Source organism: Lagopus muta, chromosome 7 (assembly GCF_023343835.1).
Source record: "Lagopus muta isolate bLagMut1 chromosome 7, bLagMut1 primary, whole genome shotgun sequence".
In the NCBI taxonomy this organism is placed as follows: Eukaryota; Metazoa; Chordata; class Aves; order Galliformes; family Phasianidae; genus Lagopus; species Lagopus muta.
This window is the reverse complement of record NC_064439.1, coordinates 32,544,249-32,566,770: the sequence shown is the minus strand read 5'-3', so window position 1 is coordinate 32,566,770 and position 22,522 is coordinate 32,544,249. Positions and strand designations below refer to the sequence as shown.

The window sequence follows — 22,522 nt, the reverse complement described above, 5'->3', positions numbered from 1 at the left end:
GGACAGTTGCTTGGGACTTAGTTTTGGAAAGAAATTGTCATTTTACCTATTTATTTATTAACACCGAGCTTGCATTGCAGTGCAATAGCTGAGCTTTAACCTCTCCCCTTTTCTGTTACCGCGGGACTATTGCCAACCATCCACCCAGCTGCTCTGACTCTTCTCTCCTGCCCTTCCACAATCCACTTATGCTCATTTTTAGTTCACCTTTGCAGTGCTTTGTCCCACAAGGTTGTCATTACTGTTTTAAATTGCTGCTGACAAAAATGTGAACACCCACAGTATTGAGCCCTTTTATGGTAGCGCTCCCATTTTATTCTACTTATCTTGGCCCCCAGTCAAGCACAGTGGTGACTGCAATGGTTTTGCTCCTCTGCATGCAGGACTCTAGCAGTGCTGAAGCTTGCTTGTGTTTGTGTTTGATTGTGCAAGTTGCTGAGCACTACAGGCAAGTGTTTGCAATTACTCTGACATCAGTGGGAGATGAGGACAAAAATGGTGCTGAGCAGCTCCACCACACTGCACTGCTGCTATGTTGCCACTGAGAATAGATAGGCCTGCATCACTGTGAGTTTATGACTTACAAGGGAAGGAGTTAACTTTGGGGGAGTGCTGCTGGTGAAGTTTGATGCTAAGTATCACAGTTTTACTGCAGATGCATGTTTTTCAATTATTTTTTACTTTTCATTTTGGTAACCTGCAGTGCTATACAACAATTTCCAGCAAATGCAAGAAAAATGTTGCATATATTTAAGTCTTCTGACTTTGCTAGAGTGAAGACCTCTGCAGTTCAGTGGTGTGTTCAGCAATATCCATCTTCATCTCAATACATTTTATCTGAAAATCTCAGTGTAGAGTTATTAGAATAGGGTCAAGCGTTTGACGGCTTTGCAGCAGTTATTCCATAGATATCAAAAGATTCATTGAATGTTTTTGGTTCAGTGGGATGCGTAGGGCTTTTGGACAACAGCAAAATCAATTTAAGATGCTATATTAGTATTTAAATTAATATATTTTGTTACTTTCATTTTCATAGCTGTCATTAAAATTCATATTCTTCTTAAATTTATGTTTTGCCCTTTAAAAATAATGACTTCTGTGAGTTGTCTTCTTTCAAGATATGGAGCATGTACACGCAAATTTTGCTATTCTTTCAATTATATGGTACAATATATACTATATTCATTGTAAGTATTGTAAGGAGTTTAAATATTACAATTGATTATATGTGAGCATCTGCTTACAGCTTGCACAGGAAAATAGCATAAAGGCAATTTCAGAAATCTTCCCTTTATAGAACAGGGTTTGTGTCAAGGGGTGAACCTACCCAAGTGATTCACCACAGTATTTCCCAGTACATAATCAAATTCCTATTTTATTTTGACTACCTGTAAATACCATAATAAAATGCTTCACATTCACATCTACTCATCCCAAGTAGATCCTAAGCACACCAGTGAGATCTGTGTCAACACTGGCTGCGTTTAGCAACTGACCTGGCTGACCAGAAGGGCTTGAAACCTCTGCCCTTGTCAACTAGCACGGCAGCTGCTACAGCCTATGTTTAGTGGTAACTCGATGGCCTACAAAATTGCATTCAATAGTTGTTCATTAGAAGCAGGAGAGTAGGATTCGGTGTGTTATGATCAGAGGAAAACATTGAGGGCTGGCTCTGCTCTGCCCAACTGCTACAGTGGAGAACCACTGTGCTGGTGGTAAAGCACAGATCCAGGCCCTGCTGCTGCCCTATGGCAGAGCATCCCAGGCCTGTCGGTGGAGGCACTTTCCATCTGCCTGTTCCTAAGGATAGTTTTTTTGATCTTTGAATTTTAATTCCTATATTTATCAATTAAAAATTATTCTAAGGCTTGTTCTATTACAGGGATCAAGGGAGACTCCAGAGCATTGTTCAGAATAACTTTTAAAATCTTACTTTCTTCTTCATCGCTTAGAAACGATGAAATAGAACAATAAAATAGAACTACAATAAATGCTTCACAGCTTTGCTTGGGTTTGATTTCTTAGACATTCAGAAAGAGAGCTGAGCGCTAATCCATCTTACAGGCAGACGATGGACAAAGAAATGCTGTCACTTTAAACATTTCAAAAAAGGCTAAAGGAATTCTGTTTAACACCTGCAAATGCAAAGGTTGTGTGATGAAGTGTCTTCTCATAATCATTAGCCCTTTCTTTTAGTGTTAACGTCCTTTTTTTTCTGTCCAAGTCAATTTTATGAAACAGTTTTCATTCATGGAAAATGATTTCTACTTGAACTGCCACTTCTTTACTACAAACTCAAAGCATGACCAAACAATATCAGAACAGTGCTTTCCAATAAATTTTATTCAAGGATTTTTAAAGCCACTGGGATTTTCTTGCAAGATAATGCATTAAGCCATGACTGAGGACTAGAGATACTGGTTGATGGTGGCGGTTTAAGGCTGTTTCTGTAAGGGGATTACAGTTAGAGTTTAGATTGCTGGTAATGTGTTTCAGCCTCAGAAATTTAAAAATCACTTAAGACTTCATCGCAAGTTAATTAGAGTTCAAAATTTGACTAATAGTAAAGTTTCCTCTTCCTTAATCTGTAGTTTGTGAGCTTTTGAGATGTTCTCACAGCTTGCTTGTGCTGTGTCTCTGGAGTTTAAACCAGGTTAAAAAATAGATATCTGCAAGTAGGGGGGTTAGATCATGTAGCTGTGTAGCACTTATGTAGCTGTGTAGCATTTATGTGGCTGTGTAGCATTTATGTAGCTGTGTAGCACTTATGTAGCTGTGTAGCACTTATGTAGCTGTGTAGCATTTATGTAGCTGCTAGGGTTCTCCTCTCCAAATTGGTTCTTTAATCAGGACCTAACTTAGAGAAACACCAGGAGACTGAGAATCGTACGAGTTGTGCTGTATCTCATTAGGTACGTGCTGTCTGAGTAGGAGCTCTCCACGAGCTGTATAATCTGGGCCATAGGTTTTTAAACTTTCTTTTTTAATTACTTTGACACAGCATAGGTTTTCCCTCAGCTGTTAAAATGAGAAAAGAATATACATCTATGTGTAGTAAACATACATATGTTTAGTTTAGGGATCCGAAGGGCCCCTGTGTCAGAAGGTGCATGGGATGATGCACAAGGCGTCACTGTAGCAGCATTCTGGGAGAGCCAGGCAGGAGTGCAGGTGTGGGCTAGCTGTGTGTGTAAGTAAAACTGGAGTGTAAAGAAATGACAACTGTATACGTAGAGCTCTTCTTTTCCAGAAGAGGAGTAAGTGGAGGTGGTAGTAGTAAATAAAACCTGCGGAGATTAGTTAAAGAAAGCTCTCTGTTTAAGTATTTTTGCCTCACGCGATCTTACAGCATCAAAAACCACAGAAGGATGAAGGAAATGGATGAAGTACTCGGCGGGTGAGCCAATTAATACTAATACAGAAAAATTCCAGCAGCGGTCCCTGGTAACCGGTGGGGGTTGGAGCTGAGGCTGCTGTAGGCCATCGATCACCGTGAGCTCGCCGTGTGCGTCTGCAGGCAGTCGCACCGGCGCGGTGTCGGCGCGGGCGGCGCGGCCGGGCCGGCCGTCAGCAGGTGGGCAGCGCGGGGCGGCGCCTTGGGCGGCTGCGGCCGGCAGAGGGCTCTGTGCGCCCGCCCATGGGCCGCGAGGGGGAAGGGAGCGGCGCGGGGGCGCCGCGCTCGGTCTGGTAAACAGACCGGGAATTGTGGGCTCGGGCCTTTTCCTCAGGCTTTGCACCAAGCCTGAGATCAGATGACTCAGTCCGGACTCATTATTTTAATAGCCTACAGCTAGTTCACATAGCAGCGGGAGTCCACAAAAAAGGCATTTAATTGTTGAAACTCAAACTGGTACATTGTAACTGCAGATTATAGTATTCGGATTTAAGTGATTCAAGTAATTTATAAAGCTTTTGCACAAGCAAACAAAGTTAAAATGCTGATATTGTAATAAAAGTAAATAAAACATTCTTTTGTGCGTTAAGACCCAATTAAAGAGCATGATTTCATTTAACAAACTTAAAACAGGCAGGTGATATGTGCCAACATGACTACAGCTGTGTTTTACATTAGGAAATTAATTAAAATAGTCATTTATACTTTTTTCCACTTACAAGCGTCAGGCCTTTCTGTATTACACCATCTATTTTCTCTTCAATCATTGTGTTAGGGCGCGTTTATAATCCATGGTAGCAGGCTGCGCTGTTTTTCCCGGCCTAATGAAAACCCGGCTCTATGCAATAATGCCGGCAAAGCGAAGCAGATCAAACGGCGCGGGAGGAACTTCCCTGCTGTCTGCCGCTCAGATGGCCGGCCCTTCTTCCGCACCCTCGCCGGGCTTCACTCCGAGCTGAGGTGGGAGAGTGGCTGCCGGAGAGGGGAGCAGTGTCTGTCAGACCCAGCGAGACCCGGGGCTTCGCTGCTCCCCCAGACAGGCCTGGACCTGGTGTGATAGCACGCCCTGAGACTCCTGGGATAAACGAGTGGGACACAGTTTCAGAATGCAAATCTCCTTCTTTTTGTACCTTACAGCTGAATAATGGGACCTCGGGAGCTGTCCTTGATTCTTAGGTACAGTTTTTTTCCCCTGATGCAGTGATTCCATAATGAACTGTTAACTTAGTCATTGATTCCTCCCATGCAAAACAGCCTCAAGTATAGAAAGGTGCATTTTAGAAGTAGCATGTAAGTACAAAAACAAGCATGTTCCTTCTGCATAGAAGAGTAAAAATGTGAATTATGGTTATCTTCTTTCTCTGCTTTCCCTCACCTGCCTTCACCTGAAGTTTCTTGCCTTTTAGGAGCTGTCTTTCCCATCAGCTCTTTTACAGATGTGTGACTAATTACTGTGGAGTTCGAAGCGCCGGGAATGTTCGGTTTGCCGTTTGAGCAAGGGTGGGCTGTTAGCACGTTGCTATCATCCTTCCAAACAACTCAAGAATCTGAAAATTTGGTTTATTAAGACCAGACATTTCACATTCCTAATGTTAAGATTGCTGCAATTTTCCATTATAAGCTTCACCCCACCCAGGCCTCTGAATTCAGATTTATAACTCATTTTTTAAAAAATGTTTTCCATCTAAATCTTAGCTTAGATTTTAAGCTCGGGGCAGCATCTTTTGAACAGAATGCTCCTTGTCAATGGAAGGGTTGTATTTTGTATCGAGTGTTTTCCCAGGTAGGTGTAGTGTTTGTTTAAACAGTGACTGCATCATAAGAGTCTTTGGGGTCTCTGTATTGAAAAGGCAACCAACTTTTATAGGTTTTAAGAGTGTGTTTGTTATGCAGGTTATTATTGCCAGAGTTTATTTTTGTTGTGTTTCTCTGAATGGGTATCCTGGATTTCATACTGTAGTGGTGCTGCTGGTGGAGCCGCTGTTGGCAGTATGTGACACATTTGTGGAAGACTGAACAATGTGTTGGTTATTGTGTCCAATTAATACTGTGTAAAACATTGAAGTCTGACTGATTTATGTACTTGATATTTGACATCCTCGTAGCTAATAAGGAATGTTTTGTGATAGGATCTATTTTTAAATTCTTCCTTGATGAATCTGTCTTTGGGTGTTGACTTGAATTCACAGAGGAACTTGGTGTGAAATGACACAGGAATACCATGACTTAAATGGAACATTACAAGAGTGAAATATTTGACATTTCGGCTCCCTGCTCCTTAAAGTCCCTGAGGCATCAATAAAGCCAAACCAAGTCCAGCAGTAAAAGTGGATGTCACAAATACACAGATCTGTAGATTGACTGCGAGAAGCTGATTTACTTAAATAGTTATAATAAATTCTTCAAGAAGGAAAGAGGGTGGACCGGTAATGGAAAAAATACAGTATTTTAGGTTAAGCACATCTGAAAGTAAAATGTCCTACTGGAACTAGGCAATTTGACAGTACTTGAGCCTGTGCAGTGAGCCAGAGCACGGCTGGTACACTACTTAAGTCCTACACCAGAACTATTTTGAGATACGAGTCAAACTTAGGAGATGCAGTGCCCCTATTTCTTATTCCATGGGCAGCATAGTTTCATCTTCACAGAGACTGGGAATCCATTGAAGCTTCACATTTCTACAAATGAAAAAACCAAAACTATTTAACTCCCCTGCATTCTCCTCCCTCTTAAATAAATGTTTAATCTTCACTCTGCCTTCAAGAATTTTGCACTTTGTTCATGTTAAAGCACAGAATAGTCTAATAAAAAAAAAGAAAGAAAAATAGCAGTATTTAAATCATTTAAATTGAATAACTGATATGATGAGAGTATTCCTACAAAGACGCTATCAGCATTCTTTCATGAGATCATCTGTAGTCATTATAGTTATTCTTGCTCAGAAAATAAGTTTGTTCTTTTTCTTCGTGAGATGCAAGTTTTAAAAGTGTGCCTTTTTGAAGTGGTGCTTTAAAAAACTTATTTCAATGTATGCATGTATCGTACTGGAAGAACTCTTATTAGTCACACTTTGTATTTCACATTATTGATGTCTACTGAAATTCTCATTTTGAGCCATCTGACATTTTATGGCAGTGACGTTACTTTTTTCTATATTAACTAGGATATGAACCAAACTGTAAGGATTTATGGAGTTATATCTAACAATTAATTAAGCAGTAATACATACAATATGTTTGCTAGAAGCAGGCAGTGACTTGTTTGTTCATTAATAACCGTAAGTAAAGCCGAGGTTGATGAGCACCCTAATAAGCCAGTTAGTAAATGCAGGGAGGATGATTTCTGAAATGATGACTGCAGAGTTACATCAAAGGCAAAGGATTGCTGCAGCATTCTGAAAATCTAGCCCTAATGAGAGAGAGCCTGCAAGATGTTTCACACCATCCGAGTGCTTCTTTTCTGCCAATGGCAAAACTTCAGAACTAGTTTGATAGAGAACAACTTGACGTAGAGGTAAAGCACAGCATAGTTAATGCTATGATAGGATATGGTTGAGAGGGTTGTTGCAGCTCTGTAAGCTCTTATTTATTTGTAACAGAGGTGACAAACAAGCAGTGCCTTCAGCCTCTCTCCATTGAAATTGCAGAATTTGGAAGTTGCAGACAGATTATAGCTCCTTTCTGTAACTGACTGCTTCAATTCAAAATAGGGCAGAAAAACTGGGAAAAGAGTGGGAGGAAGAGAAGAAAGAAACAAATGTGTTTCTAATGTTTTAGAAATTACTGTTGCTCTCAAGATGATTTCTGATTTTGCTCCTTTTAAGCATATCATTTGTATTATTTTTTATTTTAACAACGGCAGAAAGCATTTGTGGGCTCTTCCTCAAGTCCCATCAAGTCTAGGGCATAAGTGACAGATTTTTATTATGAAATATCTGAAATAAGATTGCATCTTTCCTGATCGCATTGCTGTTCTAATGTTGTCTATGCAGTGTACATTTTTTCTGACAATGTTAAACGTATGTATATATTTAAATCAAGCATAGTCCTGAATTTTGCATTTGTTACATGACCCACACAAACTAAAGGAAGGAAAGAGACAAAAAAACACTTTGCTTTAAAAATAAAATCTCTTTTTGGAAGGCTTGGAACATTTGTTTTTAAGTAAACAACTCTTTTTATGGTGGGGAAATGTACAACTCTGGCTTTGGGTTTTGTTTTTCTTTAATTAAAGATTACTTTGGTGCTCTGTGAAAAGATGACAAGGTGGAATTAGTGTTAAGTGTCCAACTAACAGAATAGAGGGGAGAAAAGCAGAACAAAAATAAATCTTTGCAAAACACACAATATCAGCGTAGAAAAATGGGAAGGTAGGGCTTAGGTCCAGATCTACATTAACTGAAATATGAAATGTAACTCACACGGAAGCTTTTGTTTACTCACAAAATCGAGGAACACTAAAGTCCTCCCCAGTACTTTTAACTCTGCTTGTATTGATCAACAGCAAATAAACACGAGTTTTACTGGGGCAAGTACACGGCTTAGGATGACTAGATAAGTGCTGCATCACTGTTATTCATTTGGAGTGATAATGGATCGTTTGGCATGTTACCATTAGCTCCACTTACACGTATCTAAATGTGAAATTTCTCAATCTAATAAATCGATTTTCCATGCTAGATCCACAGAACATGTAGTTGGTGGATATTTTATTGTGCCTTATAAGAACATGTGACGAGCAGACAAAGAAAGGAAATGCACTGAAATCTTGCTCACGTTGGGCAGATTTCCTAAGGTTGCACCCTTGACTCTACTGATGGCAGTATGAATATGGCTGCATGTTGTGCTTTTATCACTGCTGCAGTAGAAGTGCAGCGCAAACTCTGCTTTTAACCTTTTGCTAAGGGTTAAGTAATAATAATAATCTCTGATACATCTGCTGAATATGCATGTATTCAGAAAACTGTTATTACAGTATATCTCATGGTGATAATAATTTTAACATCTTGAGTCAGCATGTTGAATAATGAAAAACGAAATAATTGTACCATCAGTAAATTATTATATAAATACCAGTAATGAAATGAAATCTGTTTCTGTCCTAAGATAGTCATTGGTTTGTCAGAAATGTTCCTACTTACGACATAAAAAGCTTTCAATGTGAGAATGAATGCTGAATTCTTTTGTAAGACCTGATCTCATGAATGTTGCCTTACTGAAGAACATGGATGCCTGGCGTTTCTGTAATGTATCTTGGGCTGCAAAGGGTTCTTGTCCTGAAACTTAGAAATGCCCTTTAGTTATGTGTTTGGTCTGCTTAGGGTAAGTGAAATACAGGTCTGGGGGAATCACTGAAAGGGATTATTTCATGGTCTTTCTTCCCCATTTTTGGATGCTCTTTGTGAAATTGGAAAAAGTCAAAAAGAAACTTCACATAAATGGTGTGTTTTAGCAGGATGTAGATAGTCGTGAAGGAATGGGTGATTAAGCACATGTCTTAATTGGGCTTTGTCACACTGGTATTTCTTCTTAGGGTTTTGCTAAAACCGTATTGGAAGATTTCTAAAGAAAAAGGTGATTGATAGCTTCTGTGAAGCAACAGATTTTTTAGCGTTTTTTGCAGAATACTTCTGTTTCCTCCAGACTACAAAGGATGGCATGTGAAAGTGCTCACAGGGGGGCTCATCAAATAATTTGAATTATTAGGTGGTATGAGACTTGCTCATATGTTTGTTTCCTCGTTATCGCATAGTGTGCAAGGCATTACTGGGACATGGATTGTCTTTGCTTTGTCTCAGTTTCATGAAGTTCAACAGAGAAAAGGCTTTCATCCTTGCCAAGAGACAAGACAGCTTACTGCTGAGCTCCTGCGGTTTGGATTTCATCAGAGTTCTGCTTAACCCAGTAGTAGTTCAACTTAGGCAATTATCTCCTCTTCCCAGTGTTAGCAATACCAAACCTTACTGCTTTGTCTTTGCATGTCCTGCCTCGAGAGATGGATCCTCCTAACACCTCTTCATAGTAGAGGTCTCCTGAAGTTTTACAATACTGTACAACTAGAGTTACTTCTAGCCTAAACTTAACATCCTCACCTCCTCCTTTCTCTTAGAAACACGAAGACCAAAAACTGCACAAAAATCTTGAAAGAAAAGTGGAAATAAGATTAAGGGGAAAAGCACTGTGCCCTTACAGGTGTAAAGCATAGCAAGAGAATTAATGTGTGGCTTTCAGTATGTAGTTAATCTGGTCAGTGGCCATCGGTTGAGTCAATATTGACCCCTCTTGAAGTGAATATAATACACAAAACGTGATGCAAATCCATTGTAAAGCAGATGGGACCTTTTTCTTCTTTTCCCTTCAGTCTTAAAGGTGATCAGCTGTCAGGTTAAGGAGCAGCCTGAGGAAATCTGAGTGATGGAAGCTTAGCCTCATGTTCTTGTGTTTTGGGAAAAATGACAGCCTATTCCCAGAGCAGGTTGCTGAAATTCAGCAAACACAATAAGCTTAATGTCAATATAAGCATTTTTCCATAATTAATTGTGTGATAATGAGAAAAAGGGTCAGAACTAGTTCTGTTCCGCTGCTTTTTCATGTTATGGGCTGGACAGTAAGTCACTGGTGAGGTTCAGAGTAGGAAATGTGTATTACTGACAGGTATCACTGTTGTTATTGTGAAGAAGAAGAGGAAAGAATGTCTTTTACCTCAATCACCACACCATTAGTATGAAGGTACGTTCTGTAGGACAGTCTGTTTTTATGATGCCATTGCCCTCAGTAGGTGAATGTGAGTACAGAATGCTTAAATTGTCTCAGAATTGAGCATCTGAAGAGGTTTATGATAAGCTAACTCTGACATCATGATGTGAGTCATGATGGGGCATAATCTCGAAACAGTACGTGCTAGTATATTTAGTTCATGGAAATTTCTGTGACTGCGTTCTTCTTCTGTTCACTTTTCATTTCAAAGTTGTTTTTTGGGATACAGAGCTTGGGAGGAGGAGAACTTACCAATGTTGCAGAGCTTTGATTTTAAGACTTTCTAAATTTGAATGTTGTCTCTGCTTTTTTGTGACTTTCATGCTGTTAACAACAGCTAATGCTGATGTATTATGTTGCCACCTATATGGAAGGTTGGGCAACGCTTTCCATTATAAGACTGTTCAGTTGCTTATATTGTTGCCAACATTCAGCTGTTTGGGCTGAAACTTTCCATGCTGGGTGTTTCCTTCAGGCTGAATTTGTTGGGAAAGTTTCAATAAAAATACTCAAACTATTCTAGGGAATGAGAGCGAGGGGAAATACTCTATTTTACTCGTGTTTATTGAAGTTTGCTGCAAGCAATTGGTTCAGCAATCATAGCCCCTGTGTGCTTTGGAGCAGGGATTTGAATTATTAGGAAGGTGAAAGGGAGAAGGGAGAAAAAGTATGAGTAAAAGAGATTTTTTTTCTAAGGAATGGGCTCCTCCCTGATACAGTGAGGCACCTATAAAGAGGCACACAAAGCCCATGCTTGTCAAAATATGACTGGGGAATGACTGGGAATTGAACAGTTATTCTTCTTGTTCCACTGTGCCTACATGGTGTACTGGGCTTGGAGAGAGAGAGGGCTATGAGGTGCAAACAGAATCCTGTGCAATAAGGAACCATGGCTATAAAATCTGTTTAGTGTTGAAACTGAATAGCAAGGTTCTGGGTTTGAGACTAAGACTTGAAAGCAACAGGAGGCTGACTCAGCAAGGACACGGGACGGATCAGAAGATAATGGGAGAGACTATTAAGGAAGGTGAGATATAACCTTAGTAGTCTTAAGACAGCCTGTTTTAGTTACAGTTCATTGTCTGATTCCCATACATCTTGTGCAATTAAATGAAGCAGAGAAATTGTATGCAGTCATGTAAGATCAATATTCAACCATAATTGTTTCATTTCTGTGCACTTGATGTTGCAGCCATAATGTACATTCAATGTGAAAATTAGAGCTTTAGTCAGAAATATTGTTCTACACCCATCATTAAAATGCTTATATTATAGGCTTTGAAGGACGCGACCATTGTTAAGCACAAATATAACATAATGTTTCAATTAGAATACTGAAAAATGTTTCATTTAATCTATTTAAACAAGATTTCTTTTTAAAAGCTTAGTACTGCCAATGCTTCAGCAAACATATAAGAGATTATTTGGATCTGAAAAGGTTAATTTCATACTTCACATATCAGGAACTGAACCTCTCGACAGATTCTGCCTTCCGTCTCTCTCAAGTTGACAGTGGAGACAACAAATGACGTTTTGGAACATACCCAACATGCTTAGCCCAAATGGGAGTGAGTTAACAGGACAGGGAGAAGTTTCACATTTTCCTGATTTTTGTGGACCTCAACCAGACTAATTATACCTGAATATTATTTTAACATTGTTATTCATGGCTGAGTTCATTAAATAACAGCATTCATGCCTGGTGCATTTTAACGTCTCATGCTTGAGGTTATCATCCAAATTCTCAAGGATTTATAATGTTGCCATAACATTTTCATAAGGAATAACGCTTCCCATCCAGAAGCAAGCACACATCATACTGCACATTCCAAACGTAGTGAATTAGATGTTTCCTGGTGAGCAGGAACATGTTCACCAGGCCATTTTATTATTGCTTTTTTTTTTTTCTTTAATGAAATTTAGAATTCTGTGTGGGGACTATTTTGCTAATAATATCTCTACCCTGTTGAGAGAAAAGAAATTTAAAAGTGAACTGTTACTGTGGATATCTTCTTTTTAAATATTTACTTAATAAAAATGCCATATCTTTGTTTGACATGATGCATTGTCTCTGTTACAAAGAAGATAAGCTGTCATGCCATATACCTATTTATTAATGTCTGCAGATTGTGTGTTGATGGTACATATCATGGCAAAGATCCACTTATTAATGCCTTCATGGTATGGTTGGACAGGATACATCTTTATTATTCTAAGGATACTTGAATTTTTATGCTGCTGCATTGCAATACCTCAGTTGCTTTTTCAAACAAGCTTAGATATCCAAACATGGAGATACGGACCAATTTTGTCTTTCATATTTGACAAATATGTCTAAAAGCTCCCCCTTTTTTTCTTTTTTCTTTCTTTTTAAATTCCCCTCCTGTTCCTTATGAATCTCTCACCATTCCACAAGAGCTGTTTTTCTTAAAGATCTCTGGTGTTCGCTCATAACCAGCGGATGTTGCGAGCAGTCACAAAATGTTGGGTTTCCATGAATACAGTGATTCACATTAATTGAAACTATTGGTTGAGTCTGCAGAAGAAATCAGGCTGTCTCGTAGCACCATGTTGCAGATTATGTGGTTTATATTACATTTTGCTGTGAGACCCAAGGTGACCCGATGGTCAAAACGGTGGCACTGCTTCTCACCTGTGCGTTCCTGCTTTTTGTCGCTTTATGTGCAATCATTACAATACTGCAATCTGCAGAATCACTTGGTCCAGCCAGCCTGTAGCCTGCTTCTTCATATGCTGACTGGTGTGATCCCTTTTCTCAGGTCTGCTGCTAACTGTACATCTACTTCCCAGCTCTGTGCTGGTTTGGGAACGTTGATCAGGGGCTCCTTTTGTGTCTTCTAAAATAGCGGAACATGTCACGTCACTCAGCGGGCCATTTGGTGGGAAATAGATTTATTGTGTACCAAGAACTTGATAGAGGGTGGTAGGCTACCTCTTCTCACAGAGGTTCCCAGCACCTCTCCCTGCCACCTGCAACAACTCAGCATCCTCAGCATTTCTTCCAGAGTTGTTCTCTGGTGCCAGTTCCACCCATAAGTCTACATCATTCTTAGGCTTCACCAAGGAGACTGTAACTATTGAAAGAAAGCCAGGTTGCCCTTAGTCCCATACAAATAATTTTTGTATTTGCTGGTAGTTTTTGTTATTCTGTTTCCTTACTGGATTTGCAAATATGAGTTTCTAGGTGACAGCTGGCTCCAGGGCAACTGAGCATATAGTCTGCACAGAAGCTCTCACTTATCTGATTACATCCTTCATAATTTGTCAAGGTTGTAAGCTCATCATTTAAACCTGGGATCTTGGCTAAAAGCTGGCTTTCTCTGAAGTCAGAGAAACCTTTGAGCGTGTGGATGTGGCATTGAAGGATGTGTATTAGTGAGTATGGTGGATATGGGTTGGCAGTTGGACTGGATGATCTCGGAGGTCTTTTCCAACCTTTATGGTTCTATGTAACTTAAACATTCTGTATCACATGCTATTGTATTGTTTATTGACAGACATGGTTTGTGTCTTGGCATAAAAACATAGGACCATGCAGAAAAAAGATGATTTTCTTTGGGCTGTCTTTATGCGAATCCTTCACGGTGGCTCCTTGAAAGTTGATGGAGGAGTTTGTGTTCTTGAAGTCTGTATGTTGTGGAGGAACTTGTCATGGCTGATTCTGAAGCTCCAGTTGGTCACTGAGAGCATTACCTAAAAGCTTTCCTGATGACAGCATTTAAAGTCTCGCATGCTCTCAATTGTCCTTGTTATAGGTTTATGACTGATGCAGCTCGACGTGAGCAGGAGTCTTTGAAGAAAAAGATTCAGCCGAAACTCTCTTTGACTTTGTCAAGCACAGTGTCCCGTGGGAATGTATCCACTCCACCTCGCCACAGCAGTGGAAGCCTTACTCCTCCTGTCACCCCTCCAATCACTCCTTCCTCTTCATTTCGTAGTAGTACTCCAACAGGTAAGTGTATACCATTTTGCTTATTCCCAAATCAGCTTGCATTTTTTCTGTGTGGCTTTTGAGAATATTTATTTAGAGAACAGGTAAGCGCTGAACACTTTTATCTTATCTCTGTTGGAGGCATTAATGTCTCTGTCTACTCAGTCTAGCAGTTTCCATGAATTATGCATTAGTATCTTTTACAGTTTTGATTGAAATCAGCCAATAGAACAGACTGAAAAGTCAGCACATTTGTCAATAACCAAGTCATCCTGATTTTCCCAGGTATAAAAGTCCTGGGAAGATTTTTTTCACCACTTGAAGAAACTGAAAGTTGCTTGCTGTGTTGAGCCAGATCTCTTGACCAAGTCATTCTGTTTTATATTAGCTAGAGATCTTGTTTCAGACAGTAGTGATACACTGCAAGTTAAATTTCATTTTTTCAGTTCTAAAAATATAAACGCTTATATGTCATGTCCCACCTATGAAGGGGGAGAGGGCTGAACAGATTTGTAAATTTTCCCGTTAGATTAATGTTAAGAAATATTCAAGGTCAAAGCACAGTCATCAATTTTAATGAAAATCTCTGTACTACAATTATCTTAAAAGTATTGGCACTCTTACAGTTATCTGTCTAAGCTGTGCAGCTACACTATGTGACTTCATAAGAAATTGAAATTGGCTTTGTGTTACTTAACATTATGAAAGAAAAAAAAGAAAAGAAAAGGAGGGAGGTGTTGGCAGGGGGAGAGAGAGGGAGGCAAACAGAGAGAGATCACTTGTCCAGCATTGTGTCAGCCAAAGTATTGAAGTCTCTAAGACTCCCAGGGCTTCTCTCAGGCATCCTTACAGGGATTTGCCATTGCAAGTCTACTGATAAGTCTACAGCAGATGAGTTTGCAGTAAGTAAGTTTGCCATATACAACTTTGCAGTCAAAACTTATGCAGCAAGATGGGAGTTGTGGACAAAGCAGTGCCCTCCTGGCTACACAGGGCTTCCTTTGCTAAACCAAGTGTTCAGCCTTCTGTTTGTTGTCGTGGCAATGGTCTTATCTTGAAAGTGTTTGAGATAATTTCAGGTGTACCACAGAGAAAGTGTTTTTTTGTTGGTCTGCTACAGTCTGTGCGGTTTTGTGATAAATAGAATCAATATATTCCTCTCAGTAAGAAATAGCGTTAGTATCCCTGCTTTGATAAATTGCCTTGCCATGTATTTTGCATAAGCTATTTAACATTTTGGTATTAACAATTAAATGAAAAAGGTGTAGTGTTCCATGTGCCACTCTCTAAGTTCAGAAATGAATAGTTTGTTCTGTGTGTCCCTGAATGTGAAAAAGGGAAGTGTGTTGGATATAGCTAAACAATGAAGCCTGAATGTAATACAAAGAATTTAACAAGTAAATTTTTCTTAATTGTCTCCTCTTTGGAATGAACTGATTCACATCCTTTAATACAGATGTCAAGGAATTTCTCCTTCCTTTTGTTTTTTTTTCAGCTTCTACTGAGTAGGCTAATTCATGATGTGGTCAGGTAGCACAACTTCGAATGTCTGTCAGGACCACTAGTTAACTGTCTGTTGTTTGAAATACACTCCATTAAACACTAAAGAAAGTTTATACTAAAATAATTCTATTTTTGATATTTATATAAACTTCCAATCTTTTAAAGTTATTCAGAATGTTGTTCTACCTGTAGTTAGGAAAATCAGCTTGTTCTGGCTAAGTGAGTTTCTAGGTTAACTGAGTCCTACTTGCCAGGTTATAAATAATAGCAGCTTCCACTTTCTGCATTCTGTGTTATAATTTTCCCCTTGGAGCCATATTCCAAGGTTAGAATTTGGAATAGCTCGGTAGCAAAAACAACATATAAAACAGATATTCTTTCTTGAAGATGTTTGGTTTCTTTAAAAACAAACAAACAAAAAAGCAATTATTAACTGAATTATATTTCAACAGAAACTTCCCACCTCAGAATTTCCATTTTTGTCCCCTTACAAATTTGTCTGGACCTAAAATAAGCAGTGCAATTTTTCTGATAACAATAGAATTTCTCCTAGCATTTTCTTGGCATGGGATTTTGTTCTGTTATTGTTCTAACATACATGCAAATGTACGCATGTGTATAAATGTGTGTATATATGTATTTACACTCTAGATGTTCCCTGCTTGATCAGAGGAATTAGACCAGGTGACCTCCAGAGGTTCCTTCCAGCGCTAACTATGCTGAGACTCTGTGATATGTAGAACACGTGCTCAGAGTCCTGTTGTGGCTGAGTTTCTTTTCTTCATCCCTGTGCAGTGCCTGCATAGGGAGCCTAGGAAAACGTCATCTGGGTAGGTGTTGACTGCTAGAACCCAAAATAATCATTGTCATCATCCTTTACACCTGTACTTCATCAAAAAAGATGGAAGAAAGAAAGCATTCCTTAAAAGCCAATGAGATGGCAGACAAATATCTGCATGTCCCTTAGCAGAGAATAGCTGTCCTATATATGTTTTTTTGCCGTTCTTTCTTGTGGTACAATATAGGAACCTGGGTCCCATTTTCCAATTAGTGTCCTCCATTTAGGTTTGCTACTTGTCTTGGCCTCGCTAGATGTGGTGATGGTGTCTTGCATAAAATGGTCTGAAACCTCAGTTATCTCTGTGTATGTCCCACCATTGCCTGATGCTGTTCAGCTACTGTTGTCAGTTTTCAGCAAAGTGTTATTTCACATAATGATCTCCCATCCACATATTGACCAGCTTTGAACCCATCATTAGCTTATGAAATTTGATAAGAAACAGTTGAGGTGGTTTGGCTGCAGAGAATGTTTGTTAAGCTTTGCAGTAAAAATGTCTGCCAAAGGACTACAGGCCAAATTCTCAGACAGAGCTGAGCAGCTTCCAAGTTGACAATATACGTATATACGTGCTGCAAATGTTACGTGTGTGTACACCACCTTCTTGTGTACAAGTGGCATGATTCACAAATGGCATGTTCAGCAGAAATATGTAGTGAAGAAGTATGTTCTTGAAGGTTCTTTTCAGGTAATGAGGTAGACACACATTTATCTGCAAACTGTGTGTGTGTGTGTGTGTGTGTGTTGGTCCCCTGAAACTGCCCATTTGTGATTTTGGTGGGAAGCAGAAAGGCAGCAGTTAATTCTCTATACCTCCCATCTGTTCCCTCAGGGATGACTGGCATCTGCTGTCTCTGCTTACGTTTGACTTTTTGTTCCGTCTCCTGTAACAAGTTTTCTCTTCTCAAGACCTACATCCTCCAATAATTGCCTACAGTTCACTTTAAGAAATTTGTTCCAGTGTTTGTTGTAACAATAGTGTCTCCCAGGAGACTTCGTTTAGTAGGCTTAAAGCTCTTGTTAGGATTCACAGGCAGGATTTAGCTGAAGAAATGGCTTCCATCGGTAATAGACTCCTTAGGGTGCAAGGGAAGTAGAGCTAAGTAGCAGCAGCACACAGCTTATTTTGGAAAGATGTTAACATTCTCAAACATTAAAATATCTTTCTTTTAAGGAGTGCTCAATTAAGTCACAAAAACTTGTGTTGCCTTTATTTTTAAATGTCCTTTTTAAACCCACAAAACTATTGAAGTCTAGTTATGGATAAAAATGGGGCTGACATTGCATCTTCAACATAGGCTGTTAATTTCTTAAACATTTTTATACATCTGTGTGGCTCACAGATGAAATTTCCACCCCTTATTTCCTGGGTTTTGAGTGGAAGTCAGAGTGTTGACGCTCCTTTGAAAATTGTGATATCTCTTCATACTGAAAGGCTTTAAAAAGATTGAGTGATAGTGATTTATTAGTAATTTATTATGAAAATAATCGTGTCTCTGTTTTAGTTAAAAAAGTAGTTCATAGTAACAAGTTTCAAACTTATAAACTAAAATATATAGTAGGTTTTTTTGCATTGAAGAAGTGCCAAAAATCATCTGAAGTCACTGTTTTGTTTTTGTTCTCCTTCTGTATATATGACTTTTTTTTTTCTTTTTTTTTTAATGACTCCAAACCTGGGTTTGTAAATTTCAGCCTGGAGTGAATTTTTGGCCCTCTTATAAATCCTAAAGCAAGGGCTTAATACTACCAACTGGCTTTTTAATGGATCAGCCCTAAGTCTTGTCCCTTTCACCTCCCCCCAAAAAGCCTGGAATATTTGGAAACCTCATAATTGGCATTACATTTTGCTCTAAAGAAACTGGCTCTCAGTCCTCCTTTCCTGTTTATTTTGATTTTAATAGATTACAAGGTATAACATTTATGCAGTTTTAATAGGTTTATAAACCTACTTACTGCCTGATTGCACTGGGCAGCTGATGGCAGTGAGTCCTGGCAGCAAGCATTGAGGATTCTATGGTTGGCTGCAATAGCTACAGCCATGTGTCAGTCCTTCCACTTGTAAAGGAGATGAAAGGAGTAAGTTTTCATGGGTGGTCAGAGCTGACCCTATGAGGGAGTTGGCAAGGCCCATTTTGATTTGCAGCTGTCATTTAAATAGCTGACTACCTATTGGTTTATCTTACTAATTAGGGTAAATGCCTTTCTGGGGAGTCACATTTGCGCAGTCATTTCTGATTGACTTCATTAGAAAGGTTTTACGTTTCTACAATATGGCCAAGTTCTTTGAAATTTCCACCAGTCCGATCTTATAGTTACCAAATTGTCCCCATTTTGCACCCACAAGAAACCCCCAACATTTTTACCTCTTCCTTTTTTTGTTTTTCTGTTTTATTTTTAAAGTGAAATCTGAAATTGATAATTTGCTGGAAAAAAATACTTTGTATACTTGAATGTTTAATAAATCTAGAGCTAAACCAGTAATATTATAATCCAACAGGCTTAAAGATTCTAAACAATATTTTTAGACATAAAGTAAAACTCTGAGGCTTTCAGGTTAGTACTGTTGACTTAGAAAGCCTTGCATGTACCATCTGAGGGTATTATTTGAATAACCATTTGGCAGATCCGTGGCAGCTCTGTAGTTTATAGTGCATGTCTAGGTACAGTGCATAGAGCATATCCACAGCTGAAATCAAGACTGCTTTGTAGCTCTGTCAGTAATCCAAAAGCTGCACCATTTCAGCCAGTTAGAATGTATCATGTGAAATGGGCTGATGTTTTTCTAATAAATCATACCAGTGGTGAACCGTGGCTTACATAATATATGATTTAAAGACAGGAAGTGAAACTTAATATTTTTTCAGTTAAAAAAAAAAATCAGTCCTCAGCTGGTGTATATTTTCAGAGTCTGTTGTAATAAGTACTTTCAATACTCAGTGTAACTGAACTCTTAAATCTGTACAATGATTTTAAATGTTTAGTTGTGTTGTAGATTTAGTTTCTTTTAAAGAGAATAATTCCCCGTTCACTCCACTGCAGAGTGTCTTCTGTGATTAATACCATGTATGTATAAACTTATATGCAATAAAGTTAATAGATTCTTACAACTCAGGCTATTAATCTTTCCTCTTATTCATTTGGATTTTGTTCAGTTTTCAAGTGCAACTCCTGGCCAAACATTGACCAAAAAGTTACAGCTTCCTTTTGGTGTTAACGGGTGTTGCTACTGATGAAATAATTTAGAGCTTCATTGTTCCCTTTATGGGTGACTAATTTAAAGGAGATTAAACTGTCTGTGTTACAGCTTAGGCTCTCTTTTCTCCTCTTGTCCAAGGCAGCTGGGTCTCAGAAATGAGAGCTGTAAGAATCCACCTCGCTTGTGGCTCACTGAGAGCTTGTCTTCGTGGGAGCTTTGCTTTGGGGGAGATTGCAAAGCAGCATGGAACAATTTGGGAGCTTTCTCAATAAGCATTGTTAAATCAAGTAATGTTATCTCAGTGACATGAGATATTATTCATAGAATTCTCCTGTATAGCACTTTCCTTCACGGATAACTCTTGAAGGAGCCCCAAGGGCCTTCTCTTGAACCTAGTCATTCTCATTTTTGAAAATGCTAAAGTTGAAAGCAAACCACCCATTGTTTGCTGGTAATAGCAATCAAAAACACAATAGTAATCAGCCATTGGAACTGGGTACTGAAATAGGGTGAGAGACGTGCCAGAAACTAATATGGTTTAGATTCTAAATGTGTGTTTGATTTTTGTTACTTCAGTTGTTTGAAAAATGTCTTTTTTTTTTTGTAACGCAAGAGCTCGTTTCTCTTCATAGGTATCAGTGCAGCTAGCATTCTAGCACAGTTTCCATATGTTAAGCTTTCAACAATGAAGTTATCACATGGCACAGACAGCTGTTGTGATGAGAGCCATTGCAGCACGTTAAACAGAGTCCAGCAAAAAGACCTGCTCAGCTAAGCTGCTTTGTAAGTTTAATGTGGACAGTAGAAATGTAAAATAAGTCTGAAATTGATTGAGGACTGAAGGGAGAGGAACGAGGTGCTCAGAGCTTTTTGTTCACAGATGTGCTATCAATACGTAGCCCAGTTAATCTGAAATTTTAGCAGAACTGCTATTTATATCAGAGTGTTTGCAGTTTCTGTCAGCAGATGGTATTTCTGAACTCCATGTTAGGGTGAATCAGAGCAGACTGTGAACCATTAAATCTGCTATTCGCTTGATAATCTGCAACAGCTTTTTCTTGGAGCCATGCGGATTGGCTCAGTAGGGATGTGAGTAGAAGAGAGCTTGCTCTTTTGTGGTGTGCTGTTTTTTTTTAAGGTTAGTATGTTGCAAAATTATCTTAAGTCAGGCAAGTCGGTGGGTGTGGTGTTTTAAAAATTTGCTACAAATTCAGCTTTTATGCAAATGTATAAAATTGTCTCAAATGCATTTAAGCACCGATTAGTGGTAAGTGTCAAACCAGTCACTGAGGGACTGAATGCCTGAATCTGAGCATTTAACAAGTTGTGTTGTCAGACCAGAATAAAGCATGTATGCACTTTGCAGAGTTGCAAACTCAAGATTTTATATAAGCACAAAACATTAGCCACTCACTTAAAAAAAAAAAAAAAAAAAACTTCAGCTGCATTAGCATATCTGAAATACTCAGGTTTAATTACTACACCTGATGATAATATAGTATAGTGTCATGCAAATGTAACTGACAAAAAATAACAAAAAGTAGAAATATGAGATCAAATCCCTGGGCACTTGAATTGAATCCTCGCTGAGAAGTTGGTTGAGAGTGCCACATTTTTGTGTGTATGACTTATGGGGTGCCGAGTGTAGTAAAGCACAAATCAACTAAGTTCTACTGTAACTTGAAAAAACACACTTTGAGGTGTAAGAGGAACCATCTCATTAGTTGTTCAGATTAACAGAAGTTTCTACTTGTTTAGCTGCCACTTGTGTGCAGTGTTTTTACTTAAAAGTTAGATATGCAGGCCCACTCTTGTATAAACAGTGTGGGCAGGTAACTAAGCCATTCTTAAAACGTGTAGACCAAATCATGTTCTCCAGTATAATGGAAGTTTGTCTGAATGCATCTGATATTTCAGTCCTACAATGTACAATAAAATACATGATGAAGTATCTCGAGGCGATTGCACTGTGGTCTATGGCAAAGCTTCCCTCTGGGGGACTTGGCTGGTGTCAGGATTTCACCTTTTCCATGCAGATGACGAATGAGAACTTTGTTTGTGGTTACTGGAGCCAAAATGGTTCCATCTAATTGCAGGTTTGGGGGCCTATATTAATCCTACACAGTAATTAATATATACATATGTTTGCCCAGCATTTAGCAGTCTGAGGCACCTATTCTAACTGAGCCTTATGGGTGTTCTTGTAAAAAATAAATGCATAAATAATTTAAAAAATAATGAAGGCCATTGTGTGAAACAGTTGATCTACGTATGAGTTAACTGTAATATATGTGTGTGTGCTGAGACATGGTAGGAGATTTTAGCACAAGCTTTTGGCTGAGGTTGTGACTGGGCATGAATAATAAGTAAAATCAGTGGTAGTTTCTGCCTTGAGGAATAAAGCTGTAGGAGGAGGTTTCCAATAACAATGAAAAATAATAAGTGAAAGCGCAATTATTTCCTATAGGTTTCTCAGCACAGGTGGAACTTGTGCTCAGCACCACCTATAAAGACGTAGCTTTTTCAGAGCTCGATGCTACGTTCCTCTGATTTAAAGGGATCCAAGCATGAAACTTGTACATATTCATCTCCTTCATCCAGTTTTTCAGAGAAAAATGTTCAAGTGCTTATCACTCTGCTTTGGCTTCACTAAAAGCCTTCTTTCCAGCAATCCTGTTCTACAGATTCCTTAAAGAAGCAAGACTACATAGGACGTTGATACTCACTGACAAAACCAAACCAAAACAAGGAGAATAGTTAAAAAAAAATAATAATAATAAGTGATAGATTAGTTTCTCATATCTAGCATGGGAGATAAGCCAGGTAAGGAACAGCATCCAGCAAGATTGCAGGGGGGGCTCTGGCAATAAGAGGTTGCTGAGGG

General features: G+C 38.9%; 1 protein-coding gene across 2 annotated transcripts in view; it reads left to right on the top strand.

The window, feature by feature from the left end:
• JAZF1 (JAZF zinc finger 1) overlaps positions 1 to 22,522 on the top strand; it is a 167,750-nt gene that overhangs the window by 126,044 nt on the left and 19,184 nt on the right. For both annotated transcript variants that reach the window (XM_048951358.1, XM_048951359.1), the window contains exon 3: positions 13,926 to 14,122. In XM_048951358.1, the coding sequence (XP_048807315.1) occupies positions 13,926 to 14,122 (197 nt within the window). The remainder of the gene's footprint in view (positions 1 to 13,925; positions 14,123 to 22,522) is intronic.